The following is a 17,697-nucleotide window of genomic DNA, read 5'->3' as shown; positions in this document are numbered from 1 at the left end:
TGACCAACAAGCAACATATTATCCACATATAATAGTAAAATGATAAAATCATTATCAGAGAATTGTTTCACGAACACACAATGATCTGAAGTGGTTCGTGTGTAGCCATAACTCAACATGAAAGAGTCAAATTTTTTGTACCACTGCTGAGGTGCTTGCTTAAGCCTGTACAAGCTTTTTCTCAGCCTGCACACTAAATGCTCCTTACCTTTAACTCGGAATCCTTTAGGCTACTCCATATATATTTCTTCCTCCAAGTTACCATGCAGGAAAGCTGTTTTAACATCTAGCTACTCAATCTCCAAATTCAGACTAGCTGCCAATGCGATAACAACTCGGATAGATGACATCTTGATCACGGGCAAGAAGATCTCCTCGAAGTTAACTCCTTTCTTCTGGTTGAAGACTTTCACCACTAGTCGAGCTTTGTATCGAGGCCGTGAGTTCTCCGTCTTCAACCTGTAAACCCATTTGTTCTTCAATGCTCTCTTACCTTGCGATAGTTTCACTAAGTCATACGTGTGATTCTCAGACAAGGAGTTCATCTCCTCATTCATCACCTTCAACCAATACTCCTTATGCTAATGTACCACAACTTCATCATAGCACTATGGTTCTCCCCCGTCAGTCAGTAACACATACTCATGAGGTGGATATCTTGTAGAGGGTTGTCTTACTCTGACAGATCTTCTAGGTAGATTATCTGCAGATTCTAGCTGCAACTGCGAGCCTGTATTATCCTCGGTCACATCATCATTTACTTGAGGAATCTCACCCTCGGTCATGATTTCTTCATCCTCAGCAGGTACCTCTTCTACTCGATGTTCTACATCAACCGGTATGGGAATAGAGATCTCGTGAGGACTGCTTACTTCGGCCTTCTCCAACTTCTGCAAATCCTCGATTATTTGGTCCTCAAAGAACACAACATCCCTACTCCTAATGATCTTCCTGCTATCAGGGTCCCAAGGTAACGATCCTGGGGAAGTGCACATGCTATGCGTGGAAACCCATACCATGCTTGGAAGAAGAATTTATGCTTTGACTTCTCCCCCGTTGTTCAGTGACCAAAGCTTTAGATCGAATGGAAATCCCATAGTCTTTTCTTCTAGTCTCCTCATTAAATAAACTGTGTGTCACCATGGCCAATGATAACTTCCCATCTGGTGTAGAATTGCTCAATGCAACCACAAGTGTGTCCTAGTTATCCGGTAGAGTCCCTAAAAGTAGACAAGCCTGCAACTCATCGGGTAGTATTATCTCCAAGTTTGTCAACTGGTTAACGATATCCTGAAAATCACTCATGTACACAGCCATATGACCTCCATCCTGGTAACGAAGATGAACAAGCTTCTTCACGAGAAAGGCCTTATTTTGCGGAGTCTTCCTCGCATAGAGATTTGTCAATTTATCCCACAAAACTTTTGCATTTGTCTCCTGTGCAACATGATGATAACTACTATTGTCTATCCACTGCCAAATTAAACCAATAATCTTTCGATTTGTGCGTTCCCAAGCCTTGTCATCCTTATCTTTTGGTTTCGCGGAATCCCCTTCAATTGGATCGTACAAATCCCTGCAAAATAGAAGATCCTCCATCTGAGACTTCCATATAGAGTAGTTGGTTGCATTCAACTTGAACATAGATCCCATAGACTCCTCCATCTCGAAAACATTGAAAAACTCGAACTTCTCTAACCCGAGGCTCTGATACCACTTGTTGGGGAAGGGTGTGTTCAACCAAACAACAACACAACGATTAGTCTTCCTCCCCTACTAGTGTAATCGAGATAGGAACCAACCAAATCAACTAACAAGCGGTAAAGAAAAGAACACCAAGAATTTTACGTGGAAAACCCCGATGTGGGGAAAAATCACGGGACCAACTCCGAATCAACGATCCACTATCAATAAAGGTTACACAATGTTTTTTATCAAGGGTAAACCCCTCGATCACCGAACTCAAGAGACACACTCTCTTAGATCACCCAAACACCAAATTCGTCACCCACACCGGGTGGTTTACAAAGTCAGCTGAAACAGCACTTACAGAGCTCAAATATGAAGTCTGACCATTCAGAACTTAACCCCACGTGTCATGAAGTCGCTATCAAAATTTCGTCTCAATCGGAGTTCGTTTGACGTCTTGATCGAGGTTTGATCTCCAGCTGCGCGCTGCCCTTTGTACCGGAATTTTAGCTCTGTTTCTGCATCTTTTCTATACTGCAGATTAACGCATGTTTTTCTGCCTCTGTGTTGAAAAAATAAACCCTAACAAAAGTGGGTCCTTAAGTCTATTAAAGTCCGATAAAAACCCAACATAATTTGAGCCAAACTTCCTCCAAATTGAAGGATACCCAACAAACATGTATATTTATATACATTGACCTTTTAGATATATATATATATATATATATTGTTTTTAAACATAATTCACAATGAAGTTTGCCGTTGACTGTTTTCTCTGTTTCAGGTACTGTCGTACAACAACACTGGAGCAATACTTGCTGGACTTTGCTCATATTCCAAAATTGACACTCCTGTGAGACTCTCTTCCATGTCCACTTGCCTTCACAGGTTGATCTTGTTAGATATATGGATGAGATGCATTTGAATTGCAGTCTAGTTCCATAAATTTGTTGTAAATATCAAGATCCCACATGCTGCAGCTCAAGTGTTTGGGTTTATGATCAGATTTCTTGAAAGGTCCCCGATGCTTTCTAAAGAACCCATTTTGGAAAGAAATGTGGGTCCTTTTTCTATAGTTATGGCTAGAATGTAGGTGTTAGTATCTATTTACCTTCCTCAACTCGTGATATTCAACTTATAATTTGCTGACCTATGTTAATAGGCACATATCGAGGGGAATTCATTCAAACCAGGCATGAAATGAAACCGATAGGTTTCCCAGTGCTCTAAGTTTCTATTTCAGAAAGCCTATTTTAGTTAAAGAGTCCAGAATACTTTATGTGGTTTCGGATCATGCTATGGGGTAACTAAGGTCAATTGTTCCTTCAAACATTCTGACTTTTCTCTCTTCCTTCTTCCTTTCTTTCTTCAGTTCGATCTTCTTGTTTTATCTTTGTTATTGCATCTGAATTTAATTGCGTACTCCTATGTTTGCATATTACATATTGGGTTTTTGATATAATCAGGAAACTACGATTACGTTGATCGGTGGAATGCTTGTGAGGGAACCGATATAAATACTCTAAAGGAGTCTTTTAACCATTTATTGCTTTCTTTGTCTTTGAAGCCTCTTATGCAGTAGCTGGTTCTGAGATCCATGTAACTTATGTTGAAATAATGATACGGATATGTAGTGCATCACCCGTGTTGCTGAGTAAAGCAGAAGATTCAATCCAAACATGTAAATTATTTATAGTGCCATGTTAATAAATGCTTTGCAATTCTTTCTCTGATTGTCCTCTTGACCTCCTTTTCAGCCATGTTAAAGAAAATCTTTTTTGCCATCCTCATAAACATAAGCAAATCAGACAGTTCAAAAAAACTTGGAGATAAAGTCTTCCTCCTATTACCTCATTTAATATTTTATATAGTGCAAACATGAAGGGTTGGTCTACCTATTCTGATCTTTGCAGTCGGTAATTAAGATTCATACAGTCAGATGATACGCATGCAACGCGCGTGTTCTTTTCCTAGTATATTATAAATAGATGGACTAAGTTATTTTTTAGGTTTAAGAGAGGTTTATTGAACCGAAACTAATTCTAATTATAACTCTAACCTTTCAATGTATTTGGAAAAATTTTAATTAATACTCATTGTCACGTTCATTTAAATAACTCACCCAATAACTTATCCATTTCTAAATGAATTATTTGATATTTCTTAAAAGATAATTACAGACACTATTTAGAGAGAAATTGTAACTTTCTTTCTGAATTGTAATATATTTTAAATTGAAGTACTTTGAAATTCGAATAAAATTGAAAGGGAGTATATATTGCCATTTAAAGAATAAAAAATGTACTTTTTAAAAATAATTTTCAATAACTAATATTTATAAGATGAGTTAGTAGAAAATTATTAACTTTAAATTTCGCAGATTTTTCATGAACTTTTTAAATATACAATATGAAATTTTATTTTAATTTTACATCTATCATGCCACTTTTTAAAAGTTTTTCATTAATGTTGATGTGGTGTTGTTAAATACTGAGTGACAGTATCTCGTCGTGGCCCCGAATTTTCAAAATAAAAAATTATAAAAATAAATAAAGAAAAGTAAATTGGGGTTCAATGGCTAGTCGAGGCTAGTAGCCTTTCTGGTGGCCATCATCCCACTAGATGAGGTTGCCAACAATCCAAGGCCTGCCCTATCGTTAGGGATTGGTACCAGCAAGATCTCACCTAGAAATTAATTTACTTTTTATTTTAATTTTATGCTAACTAGGATCAGTGGACTCCCCAGCAGGCACCACCCTTCATTGTCGACAGGATCATTCGGCGTGGTGACCTCACGGGCAGCCACACCCCTTAATGGTGCCAATGACTACCACCTTGCTGGAGGAAGTCGACAATAAGCATAGGAAGTGCCAGTAACCTTATCACGAGTATGTGGCGACCGACGATGCCTCCAGCCTAGGCAAGACCACCACCCGAAATTTCTTTTGTATATTTACTTATTTATTTATTTATTTATTATTACCTAGGAGGTGACCACCTTCGACAATGTCGACTTTTTTTTTTTGAATTTTTATTTTATTGATTTTTAAAATTTTAATATTTTTGCTAAATTGGCATTACCGCATTAGCATATCAACAAAAAAATTTATGGAAAAGAACTATTAATTAATTTTTCATTGTACTTATACGAATCTAAATCCATATTTACTTAAAAGCTCAAGTTGATAAGTGGTGATACACAAGTCTCATATAAACTAATGGTTGTCCTTTCATCTTTTTCAATGTGGGATTATAATTCCCAACATCCGCCCTCACGTGCAATGTGTGATCTATTTATACCTACACGTTGTCGCGTGCCCTTAAACACCTGCCCTTGACAATTGACCTCGAGTCGGGCTCCTCTTTCGTAGTCAAGCGAGAGGGGACTAGCCACAAGGCGCTCTTTTTGGCTGCTCTTGGCATATTGGGGGTGGCGTGGTGTAGATACATGTGCATATGCGTGTGGGCACGCATACATGTAACCTAGGCTCTAATACCATATTAAATTTCCATTAGGCTTATACGGACCTCGGCCCATATCCACTTAAAAGCTCAAACTTATAAGTGGTGATACTCAAGTCTCATATAAATCAATGGTTGTCTTTTCATTTTTTTCATTGTGATATTATATTTCTCAACGAGGATTGTGACAGATGTGCAAGTTTACAAAAAAAATTGTTTGTGATATATTTGAAATAAATTGAAAGTTCATGATTATCTTATGTTATTTATCCATTTTTATTTTAATAATATATGAAAAATATCACCGTAAATTATATTATTTTTAGGCGCAACGCACATGATTATTTTACTAATTTTCTCTTTCACTCTGGTTGAGTGAAAGAGAAAATTTGGAAATGATCAAACTTTTGTATGGGATTGCATGTGGATACAATTCAATGTTTTTTTGATCCGTTAAAAGTGAAAAAAGAAAGAGATAATAATTTATTCCTACATTTAGACAATCATATATATGGCACACATGGCTCGGACCACCACGTGCATGTAACTAGTCTATAGTTCCATGAGCGGTTCGATATATTGATGTTAATAGGAAACAATATCGGTATATCTTTTCGATGAACCTAATATCCAATGTATCATCAATTTGAGTAAGATATATTAATATTAGTGAAATTAAAGAATGGTTTTTTATATCAATTATAACAAGATTACCCAAACAAGATACATATGCGAATTTCTCATCTCTACATAGATGATGAAACAGTTAGGTCATACAAAACATTATCGATAAAAAAAAAGAAAAAAAGAAAAAGGTCATACAAGATATTTATATCTCCTCAAAAGTCCAAACCTATATCAACATCTTGGGCTCCAAACGAGCAATATTACTACCATTAACACCAAGAAATTCTTGGGTGCCCTTTGAATTAAGGTCAAAATGGATCAAACCCATTTGTCCTCCTCCTCTTCCTCCTTCTTCAACCTTCATCATCTTCATAACAACTTGATTGTTATTCTCTTGCACTTTGCCTCCATATATATGAAATGGTGACGAACCATGGCTGGTGTTGCTATTATTGTTAGCGGGGGCATTGTGATCCTCAGTGTTATTGCAGGGAGTTGAAATGGCCAAGCTGAAGTCGGCAAGCTGATGATGAGCTGCAGAAGAAGAGGAGTTGATGTCCAGTGTGAGGCTCTTCTGGGCTTTCTCTAGAATGGCCTGCAAGTACTTCCCCTGCGCCTCAATTCTCATCTGCAACTTCCTCTGCACCTGTTCGTCGATAGTAAACATTTATCATCAACTTAATGGAGCTATTAAATTTTCAGTTCTTTCTGCCTTTAGTTTTGGGTTATCAATTCTAGCATAAAGCAACAAGCTACCATTGGAATAGTGGGAATTAATAATGATAATTAATATAGAAGAAACCTCGAGTTGCTCCTGCAATCGCTGTTGAACTTCTATCTGACACTTCAGTGCTTCCGAAATTGCCTTTTCTCTGTCAGCAAACATGTATATCGATAACCAAATGCAGACATAAAACATATCATGTATCTTTTGAGAGTGATGGAATGGATGGAAATTCATGAGAACATATATATTTGTATTAAAAAATAAAATAGTAAAATAAATAAAATGATCATCGTACCCCTGCTGATGATGATCATGTCTTGACGTGCTGGTACTTGTTCCAGATGAACTGAATTTTGAATATGAATTTCCTATAAGACGTAAGACAAGTTGAGTCATGTAAATACACAATTACGACGTTTTGGGAAATTATTATAGAAAGCCGGCCGGGAATTTTTTTTTTAAATTTACTGAAAAGCTGAAAAGCCTACTGATGCACAAGGAGTAATACCATGGATGTTATCCTATAACAATTTGCTAAGACAAAGAAATGTACGAGGTATAGCAACAAGAGAGTGAAAATTTAGAAAATCGTCTCACCATTGTCATCTTTGTTTCGATCTACAGTGTTCTGTTTCGTTGACTGCTGTCCTAGCCTATATTTCTGCAGGAGCAACGAGGCAAAGATGACCTTTATTCTCCAATACTATATATGAGAATTTACTAGACTTCGTGATTAAGATTTTAACAAAGCCATGAATACGGGACCTACATCTATTGGTATATTAAAGGAGAAGAAGCTCAAAATGTGCGTACCTGCAGATGACTCTTCAAATGGTACAATGTCAATCCCTTCAAGCCCATTAACCTCAACACGGATTTTGGAGTTGCTTCTGAGGAAGATCATATACATGAGGAAACAAACCGTAAAATTGATTGACGTTTTGATCGGGATATTTTCACTCTTAATGGTTATATGCGTCCAAGAAATTGAAAGATCAGTTGATGGCAGAATGACCAGATAGTCTAGATTGTAATTAAGTTTTCATCAACTCTATACCAATCACCCCAAAAGCGTGCAAGGATCGTTAAGAAAATGAATTGTACTGCATCATATATTTTTTGACCTCGAAAGTGAAAGGTCTGTGAAGTTTTTTCGATATGACACCAAATGTTCCACAGTGCAAACACTTTTTAATTATCTACAACATCGCTCATATATTCCTTCACTTAGATGATGATGAGCTTGTGAGATCCGTATCTGCAATCGTAACCAAAGTCATGAAGTCGAACCCAAAAGATGATACCCTATATACAACATGTAATTATGAACCCGAGTTGGTGGGTAGTGGTATGATTTTTGGTGAATCTCGAATAGAATTCACCACTAAAAAGCTAGCTTCGGAAAACTTGCAGATCATTCTTAACAATCATATATGTTTAGTGATCTTGCAAAAGTTCTTCACAGAAGGAAATATTCTTTTTCATCCGGTGCTTTGATCGAAAAAGTATATTAAGATCTGCATGCATTTTTCTTCCAATTTTTTCAGGTAACAATCCAACCAAACCTTTAACGTAGAAGAAATTCCCTGAATCATGTCATATCATTTTCCCCAAAAATCCGACAGGACTTGTACTGTATGGATTAATTTATGAAATTTAGGTAATCAAAGATAACTTATAAAAAAGAATGTGTTAAGCTCTAGCCTTTAGTGAGTCGGGACAACCACGTCGTAGACAGATGCATGCACAGTGTGAGACACGACAACTAATAAGCTAAAACTAATTAATAGTGATTTGAATTAATATTGCTATGGTAAACAGAGAGATAGTAAACCAAACACAATGGCACACCGAGCGGCTTCTTGGAATCTTACGGACCCGAATCATATCACATTCTGTGGCTCAAAACGAACATGATGATGATTTGGTGATGGACACCAAAAACACCAAAAAAGGAAAAAAGATTAAAAAAAAAACCAAAAGGTTTTTGTCACAAAGACAATGACAAATTCTGCATAGGCATTGGAATGGACGGTCGCATAATATGTTCGGTCCATATAATGATTTTTTTTTCGACCACAATGATACTCATGACCTTGTACAAAAATAAAAAATAAAATGAAATAAATAGTCGCATAAGGTTCACGGGTAAGAATTGAACTCAATATCTCTTGATTCCGATCCGAGTGACACTTTATACCACATTAATAAGAACCCTTTCTCAGTCCATATAACAAAATTAATTTTACGATGCATGAAAACTCTCTTTATGAAAATAAAAAAAGAAAAACTCTCTTTATGGAAAAAAAAAAGAAAAGAAAAAAGGAACGGAGTGAAGAATGTCTTTTGATTTACGAGTGTTTCTGAAGGATTAATATAGATGTATAATTATGAGAAACAATTTTTCTGATCAGGAGAACTATCACAGAACGTCAATTTATGTATGTAGTACGTACTATTATGAATACTGGAACATGAAAATCACGGAAGAATTTCAGAAAGGAAATGACAACCATTTAAAAGATCTACGTTTTCCCGATCCAAAAGAACTTGTCAATGATCGATAAAGATCGACTCTAAAACATGCTACTATGTATGGAGAAGTATTTCAGTTTCAACTTGATGATGGACTACCGAAGAAAACCTATGCAATCGTATCCGGAAAATTGTTTTGAATAATTCCATTCCATTTACGTCTATTGAGAATTCTTCGATTAGCCTTACCATAAATTGCAGAACATCATCTGACATGAAAACTTACAAATTGGACTCATCTTCAGCTGTTTGATAGTCGAATTCCTCGAATTGCAATGAAAATGGCAGAAATAATTAAGGGTCGATGGCAGGCCTAGCAGGGGAGGGACTTACTATCGGGGCCACCGAGCTTAGTTACGGCATCCACAAAGCAGTCGTGAAGATCGGCCGTCCATCTCAGCCGCGGCTTCGGGTCTCTCGTCATCACCACTCCATTCTCGTAGCCATGGCCTCCTCGGCCGCCACCGCGGTACATTCTCGCCAGAATCTCCACCGCTACCGACTCCCAATCACCGGAGCAAACAGACGACACCTCTCCTCCACTCCCTTTTATATATAGTCTTCCCGGTCTCTGCTTTGATTCTTTCTATTTACTCGTTTGCTTTTTCTCAAAAAGAAAATTCCAGTTCTTGAAAAACAGAGATAGTGTTATCAATGGCAGGGCAGGGCAGGGAAGCTAGCTCTCTCTTCTCTCTTTTTTTCCTCTGGGCCAGATTCCAAAGTCTGGATTCGGGGTCGAGCTCTCGGGGAAGGAGGGAAGAAAGACTCGCTGCTGCGGAAGAGAAGATGAGGATCGGATCTGGTCCCAAAAGCAAAAGGGTTTGAGGAAGAAAAGAAACCTAGTGGTGTGTGGGAGAAGCCAATCCTCTGTTTCTCTACTCTTCTGTTTCTTAGTTAAGAGCTCGACAAAAGACGTGTCGAGGTCGATTTCTGAGATTCCCAGGTAAATTGCAGAGTGCGGTTGCGCGGTGATGATAAGGGAATGAGAGGAAGTCAACCGAATCAATGAATTTGCATGAACAATCAAGGAGATGACGATGACAGACGAGTTCAAAAAGTTGACGGATTAAATAAATGCAACAACTTGGAGAATAAGAAATGAATTCAATTTCAATGGGGAGAGGAGAAGAATTGTGTTTTGGGTGCAGGGGATGAGCAGAGCAGGGCAGAGCAGAGTAGTAGTGGTGATGGACATGCAAATGGCAAAAATGGCAACGCATCATCTGTGTTTTTCGTTCTTGGGGTGATAATTAGGAGTTAATTGCATTTTCTTTAATAAAAAAAATTATAGACTTCTAATATAACTACTAAAATAATCACGTACTGTTGACCCAAAAAAAAATATGCACGTAAGAATAATTAATTAAACTTAATTGAGTTAGTCTGGTGGTTAAAGTATGTGATTTTCTTGAGAACGTCCCATGTTCGATTCACCCTGGAAATCGTGTAATAGAATAATATATATTGGGTGTTTAGGTAGATTGAAGAATTAATCAGACGAAGTCCGGACATTATTGTTATAAAAATATATATATAATTTGATAAATTATTTTGCATAATTTTATAATAAAATATTAGTTATACTTATGGTATTTCAGTTCGGGATAATCCCAATCAAAGACGGTTCGAGACTTAGCATCAATTTATTGAGAATTATGATAAGGATCAAAATAGAATTTATGAAAAGTCGACAAAACAATTTGCTAAGTTCATATTTTTTATATTAATTATAGTTATACATCAAATATATAATTGAATAAATGTGTTGGGAGTCCTCAACCTTTCCACTTGGTTGGCAGATAATTGAATTGTGAAGAAATTGGGCGCTCTCATCTCATATCATCAATTGTTATATTAGTCAGCATTAGCACATTTCTGATGTGATCTCTCTGTTTTGCGGATTCACGTGCTCTACAGATTAAGTTCACAGGGAATTGCATTATGCCCGGTTCACGGATATTAGATAGACACCTTCTATCAGACATTCTCGAAATTCGTTGTCAACGGCCACTCAAAGATAAATTTATTTCTCGGTAAGTAGACTTCACCTACAATATTACTGTTCAAAAACTTACTGAAAGCACCTTGTGTTTCAAGTCAGGTCGATCCTCAATTGTGGACCAATCTCATATCATATCTTAAAAACAAAACAAAAAAGGGCAAAATAATTGTAACAATAGTCTTGTTTATGGACAACTACAGAAAAATGTAATTGCAGTATTTTTGGGAAGGGTAGAGATACTATTAACATGAAGATAATTCTAGTGTCATTACTCACTGAAAACTCAATTCGTTCTAGAATTACATTCTCGTGGTTTTCGATGTCGGAAGTTTTCTACAAGACGATATGGGGAAGGAGCTCGGCAAGTCAGGACTTTTATTCCGTCCCAGTCATCAATCAAATCCAGAAGAAGAAGCAAAAGACAAAGGAGAAGAAGAATCTAATCTTTAGAATCTAATCTTATGTCTATTGAATGAGGAAAAAAAAAAAGACAAGAGGGGAAGAACATAAGGAGGAAACCTCGGCGAGGAATCTGAGGCAACATGTTCTGAGTTCTTCCCCGACAGACTAAAAACACGCGAAACGGATATTATCGGGTGCAGCTCAGGTGTAGGGAGCTCCCTGTCATCGACTGTCCGATGATCGTTGACCGGAGGAGAACAGACACGAGTAGGACAATCCAACGGTGTGGGGAACAGGTAGGGTGTGGATGGGACTGAGGGGGAGAAGCAGGGGATTGAGACGGGGGCAGGGGTTGAATGCCACGTAGGTGCCAGCGTGGAATATTCGCCGGCTAACGATGGGGGAGGGGAATATTCGAATACCAGCTGTGGGGGCGCGGGGGTCACGTGGCGCGACCGCAAAGAGGGTCGGTGGAAGGTCCATAGTTTCCCCTTTAATTTTGTTTTTGACCTTGGGGTGTCTAAATTTCACCCGAGATTTCGTGAACCCCGATAGAAATGCCGAATGAGTAATCACACCAAAAATACTTTGGTAGTCCTAAGGTGTTTCGAACCCAAGATTAAGTGGATACATGAACTACTTCCTATGCCAAACTCTTTAAGATTAAAATTTCTTTTCTTAATATGGTAGGTAGCGTCCATGTTTCTTTCAACTTACCTAAATTAATCCATCTTCTCAAGTGAGTAAAAGGCGAATCATTCAAGTTGGATTTAGAACATTCATAAGATTACTCTCTTTTTTTTGGTTATAAGTGTAAGATTACTCTTACGATGTGATTACTCTTACATAAGATTGCTCTTACCAAGTGATTCCAATGCAATGCAATTTAAATTTTGGTGCTACACAACCACCAAACCAAACTATAGAGTTGACAATCAAATTGTTTATTCTATATAGGCATTATCTTCTTGGATGGAAAAAGATAATGAGAGATATTACAATTCCTGTAATTCAAGGATCCGATATTAAACTTATTTTTCCTCCCAATAACTGCACTTTCTAAATTTGAATTTATGTTCTTTTATATAAAATTGATATTACATATCACTCCACAACAATTTATTAAATCTCATTCAATCAACAACTTGTTGGTTTTACTATCCCACTTTCTCCCCTTTTCTCTTTTCTTATTTTTTTTGGCCAACAAAAATGGAAAGTCACCAATATAGTCTCTCACGAGGATATTTGAAGTGATTCTAAACATGCCGCTATGTCCAATTAGCACAAACATGGGTTCTATCACATTCAATGAGATGAGAGTAGTTACCACAGTTAACTCTATAGTTGGTTAATTAATTTTTATTTTTAAAAATTATAAGAGAAGTTCATCAGTAAAGTATAATAAAATAAAAGATTGAACAATTTTTTCACTAACAACATGAGAATCTTTAAAATATCAGGTAAGGGTATGTTCCACTGCAATACTCCATTTCTCTATGGTTGGTTAATCTGGTCCAATACGATGTCCTCCTATCTGATATAAAAGGATTAATCTCGCTATCCTTTGCATTGAAGGTCTCATTTCAAATCCAACCTCGCACTAGTTTATAGCACAGTCGTGCATTTTACTTGTTTTATCTTATCCAAAGTGCATGTTAAGGATCAAAGAGGTGCAACGCAGTAGTGCACGTTTTCGCCTGATAATCAAGAAGTTACATGTTCGGTAATCGTTGTGGGACTATCCGTGTTCCTTCATTAGCTATTAGAATTTTTATTTTATTGTATTGAACCCATAAATTTTCCTTGGAACCGGAAAAAGAGGTGCATGTTGTGGTTCCTAATTTCAATAGGAGGCCATTAATATATATATATAGATATAGATGCTTCATTTCCGCATATGTACAAGGAGCAAAGTCCGACTAGCCAAAATCTGTAGCACAGTGGGTATTTAAAATGTGATTTTTGTCTGGTTAAGAAAATCGAAATCCATGTCCAAATTTGAAGCTGGTGGACTTGTTGATGAACAACGTTCAAGTTTTGTGGAGGGGTGCACATGCCATTTTCATGGGCATGTGCTGCGGATTGTGGATGGGACGGAGTAGGAGAGCCATTGACTCAGTGCCAGTCTCTCTCCACATGTGTGCAGTAGTTGGGAGAGGCTGACTCAGAGAGATGAATGAGATTATGAATGGGGAGATTTGTTTTTAAGGAGGTAAATAAGAGTATAAAATTTTCGAATTAGGGATGAGAATGCTATTATATATAATTTTATCGAAAATAGGAAAAATAATATGTAAATTTTCATATTTTTATTCATCCAAAAAATGTAAACTTATTGTAAATTTTCTTTGTACCTTAAGATTTTAAGGGAGCGACTATTCCCTCGACTTCTCTTGATCCATCCCTGAATGAGATGGCAATAGATCAAATATGTGATGTAGAGTACAGAAGAAGGGAAGTTGAACTCCATGCATGCATGCATGGTGGTGTGGTCCAGCCAAGAAGCCAACGACACGTTTCAGAGATTCCGCAAGGACGCTGGGGCTGTTCCTTTTTTCTTTTTTTCTTTTTTTTTGGCCATTTTTTTTTTTTAGTATTCTTTTGCTTGGAACTTGGAAGAAATAGATAAATGCGATTAAATTTGCGGAATGTTGTTGCCCAATTCATCCACTTATTCAAGAAAAACTTAGCCAAGACGAAGGATCATCAAAGGCGGCTATGTTGAAGTATCATCAAGGTCATATTTGGTGGTGGGAGTCGAATCCTTAAATAAAATGTCTTGTTCATCCCTCCCCCATAGCGCCGAGCAAGATGGATTTCCCCACCCACGGGAACCACGCTCCTCTTATCTTTTTCAATTTATATAAATTTTGATTTTCTAAATTTTTTTTATCATACAAATTCCTTTATTTTGGTGTGCACCACCTAATATTTGAAAGTACAATGGATTCGCTTGATCAAGGTTCGAGTGAGATCGATCTACTAAGGGATAAAGCTCTCTCGATCACAAGTGTGTTAAATCGCCTAAAACTAATCCACATTGATAAAAGAAAAACCTTTTTTAATTTATCACCAATTTAGGTAGTCTTGTGAGATTAGAAATGTCATTGCTTTTTCAATGAAACGTAAGACTAATTCTGTTTTGCGTATGGACTTAACCGTTATTGCAAGATGCTTTTAATGAGTATCGAACTCCTAATGCAAGTAAAGTTTGTCTATTTAAAATAAGCGGTCCACTTAGGACATATTATATTACGATCATAGTTTTCTAAATAGAATTATTGAAAATTCAAATTAGAAGTAACAAGGAGAAATGTTAGTTTTCGTACTGTATGAAATATTAATTACTACACTCTTTTGAAAAAATTTGGAGTATCAATTGAAAATTCAGAGTCTTTATATAAGAGTAATTTTGTCATTAGCTTCAATTATACTCTACATTAATTATCACACAAACTATTATTATAAACCAAAGAATTGATCAAAATATTTCCGACCCGTAGTAAAGCGTAGGGGTTGCATCCTAGTGAATTATTGGGATGGGATGAGCCTCAAAATCCTCTGCATCTGATATTAAAATCTCAATCTAGTATTTGCTAAACACAAGGTTTAGGACGGAGATATCAAAATGAAATTAGAGCGGACCCACCCGCTCCACGCGCGGCCAAACTAAAACATTGTAAAACCGAGTAATTTTGTTAACGGGAATAGTGAGAATAGTTAACAAAAAAATAATGATAATTTCTCTTCCTCTTAGGTATGGGCAAAAAAATCTACGTTCTGTAATTTATTTCTTTTCTCCAGAACAAAATTAGGATTGAGAGGTGGTTATGAGGAAGTGTTTGTGGGAGTTACTCCACGTTTAACCTACACAACTACACGTACTTAATCCTATTAGAGAGTTAGAAGAGAGAGGATTTTCTTCTCTTTTTTATAATCTATATATAATATATAATGGTGAAATAACTCACCATATTCCACCTTTTATATGCTAAAAATATAGGGGTGTCCTAACAGAGTTGGTCGCTTAAAGAGGAAAATTAATATGGAACCTTTAATTTATATTTAGTAAACTTAATATAAAATTTTCCTTGAAAATTTATTTTTAACTATTTAGATGGAAATTAATAATCAAATTTTTATAATAAATTAATCCTAATATTTTATTTCAATCACTTTGAACAAATTTTATTTCGTTCCTGGCTGCATCAGAATAAGAGGAAAATTTATTTTTAAAAAAACTTGAAAAAACATAAAAGTGAAAGAGAGAAACAATTAAGAGAAAAATTGTAGGTTATCTTATAAAAAAAGACAATGATTAGGAGAACAAAATTAGTTTAATTGAACATTATAGAGGTGAACAAATTTGAATAGAATAAAAGAGGATTGGAAAGTTTGATTCAATTGAACAAAATTAGTCTCTAACATTATAGAGGTGAACAAAATTAGTCTCTAGCAGAAGTAAAGCTCCAAGCACATCCTCAGTCGTAGTGTGGACCTCAAATAGAAGAACTTGCAAAGGGATAACTTTAGAAGACGGTCTTCAAGACACATTATATAAGTTCTCGTGTGCGATCCTCAAGCAATTCTTTATATCTGATGCCATTTTTAAAACAATAGGTGGTCGACAATTTTTTTCTCAAGGATTGCACGTAAGAAAATCAATTTCCCAAAATAACATGTAATTTCCGGAATCCTTGATTTTAAAACCGACTATCTGTATTTTTCCTTTAAACATAGGCACCTTAATTATCCTTCACTGATAAAAACTCAAAACCCTTTGATTACCATGTTTTACCCAATTGAAGAAGGGTTGGAGACAGAGAAATTGATATTCTCAGTCACGAAAAATATTCATTTCAGGGTGTTTTCAGTCAAATGATCATTTCTGGAACTTGAATATATTTTTCGATAAATTTTCTCCGCTCAAAGGTGTTTACAATCTTCCAAATGGGTGAAAATGAAGTTTTTGAGAAGTTCAGGGTCGGAGGCGTAATTATTTCCGACTATACTAGTTCAGACGGAAACTAATTCGAACTAGTTCCGTCTTTCCGGAAAATTTGAGGAAGCTAGCGGGGGTAGTGCCCAGGCCCCATCCGAGTCAGACAGCTAGTGCCCTTTAGAGCCCTGAATTTCAAAAGTAAATTTTATTTTCATCTCTGCACTTTTAGAAACTGCAAAACGACCCCTCAGTCCCCTTCCTCTATAAATAGAGGGTTATTTTCAGAGAAATGAATCTTTTTTGGCCATTCTCACATGCTGAGACTGTGCCGAAATCAACCCAAAAATCCTAAATATATACCTATATGTACACGATACTAGTAATGATCGATCATTCTTGCACACGAGAACTCTTGAAGGGCGATTAACCCGAAGATCGGATGAGAAAAGGCATAAACTCCACAAGGAGTGTTCTAGCTGGGGAGGATTCCAGCTCCCTAGCTCGGGTCTGAACCCATTTCTTTCATGTTCCTCCATTTCTTGCTCGGTTATGCAATAATCTAGTGAAATCTCACACATTTCTTTTTTTTTTCTTTGATTCCCGAGCTTAACACCTACTTAATGACGGATTGATGATTATTGAATCCTCAAATCAACCCCAACGGGACCTCATGATGCCGGCTTAGGCAAAGGAAGAAGGGTCGGGATGATTTGAGTATTATGTTTATATTGTTAATGTGTATATGTAAGCTAGATTTTGTTCATTTGTGTATAGAACTAATTCTGCCTCGCCTAGGGACAGATTTGCTAGGTTAAGCCTTAGTGGAGCTCACTGGGTCTCGGATTAGGGTAGGGCCAAGAGTTTCGTTGATTAATTGGACTTAATATCACTTGAAATTGATGTTTGTATCCCGAGTCTCCAGGAGCCGAACATGTGAGTTGTTCAAATTGAGTCAAAATCAATTAGTTGGCTTGATAAGTCACGGGTCATGAGGTCCAAGTGGGATTAATTGGTTAATTGGTTCTAAATTGCTTGAATCCGGTTGCATAGATCTCGGTTCTCTAGGAGTGTATGTCCAAATTGATTAATTGTCCTCATTTGGCTCAAAGAAAATGAAATATACGAGTCTGTGTATACGTATGCATGAGGTCAAATGTGATATTGAAAGTCTAGATGTCAATCGGGTGTTTTAATGAATTGGAGTCTTAATTTGGTTAATTAATCATTTACACTTGGCCTTAATTCATGGAAATTGGAGACTAATCAACCCACTCAGAAGAGAGTCTTAGGATCAAGCGACAAAGGTTCGTC

At 36.6% G+C, this 17,697-nt stretch overlaps 1 protein-coding gene across 1 annotated transcript; it reads right to left on the bottom strand.

The window, feature by feature from the left end:
- Positions 1-5,879: 5,879 nt before the first annotated feature.
- On the bottom strand, positions 5,880-10,244 carry LOC116209783 (myb family transcription factor PHL11). The gene is made up of 6 exons (XM_031543506.1): positions 9,374-10,244; positions 7,319-7,395; positions 7,103-7,166; positions 6,801-6,873; positions 6,581-6,650; positions 5,880-6,424 (listed from the first exon to the last, which is right to left on the bottom strand). The coding sequence occupies exons 1-6, from the start codon at positions 9,513-9,515 to the stop codon at positions 6,005-6,007; spliced, it is 846 nt and encodes a 281-aa protein (XP_031399366.1). The 5' UTR covers positions 9,516-10,244; the 3' UTR covers positions 5,880-6,004.
- Between the last annotated feature and the right edge of the window lie 7,453 nt (positions 10,245-17,697).

The sequence above is a fragment of the Punica granatum genome, chromosome 1 (genome assembly GCF_007655135.1).
Source record: "Punica granatum isolate Tunisia-2019 chromosome 1, ASM765513v2, whole genome shotgun sequence".
NCBI classification, from domain to species: domain Eukaryota; kingdom Viridiplantae; phylum Streptophyta; class Magnoliopsida; order Myrtales; family Lythraceae; genus Punica; species Punica granatum.
This window is presented reverse-complemented; position numbering and strand designations above follow the sequence as displayed.

Bases quoted from the DNA above. Each gene is read 5' to 3' on its own strand.
- LOC116209783 (XM_031543506.1), bottom strand. From the start codon at position 9,515: ATGTACCGCGGTGGCGGCCGAGGAGGCCATGGCTACGAGAATGGAGTG. The intron at 7,167-7,318 runs GTACGCACATTT...TTGCTCCTGCAG, and splicing joins ATTTGAAGAGTCATCTGCAG to AAATATAGGCTAGGACAGCA. The intron at 6,651-6,800 runs GTACGATGATCA...GTTTGCTGACAG, and splicing joins CATGATCATCATCAGCAGGG to AGAAAAGGCAATTTCGGAAG.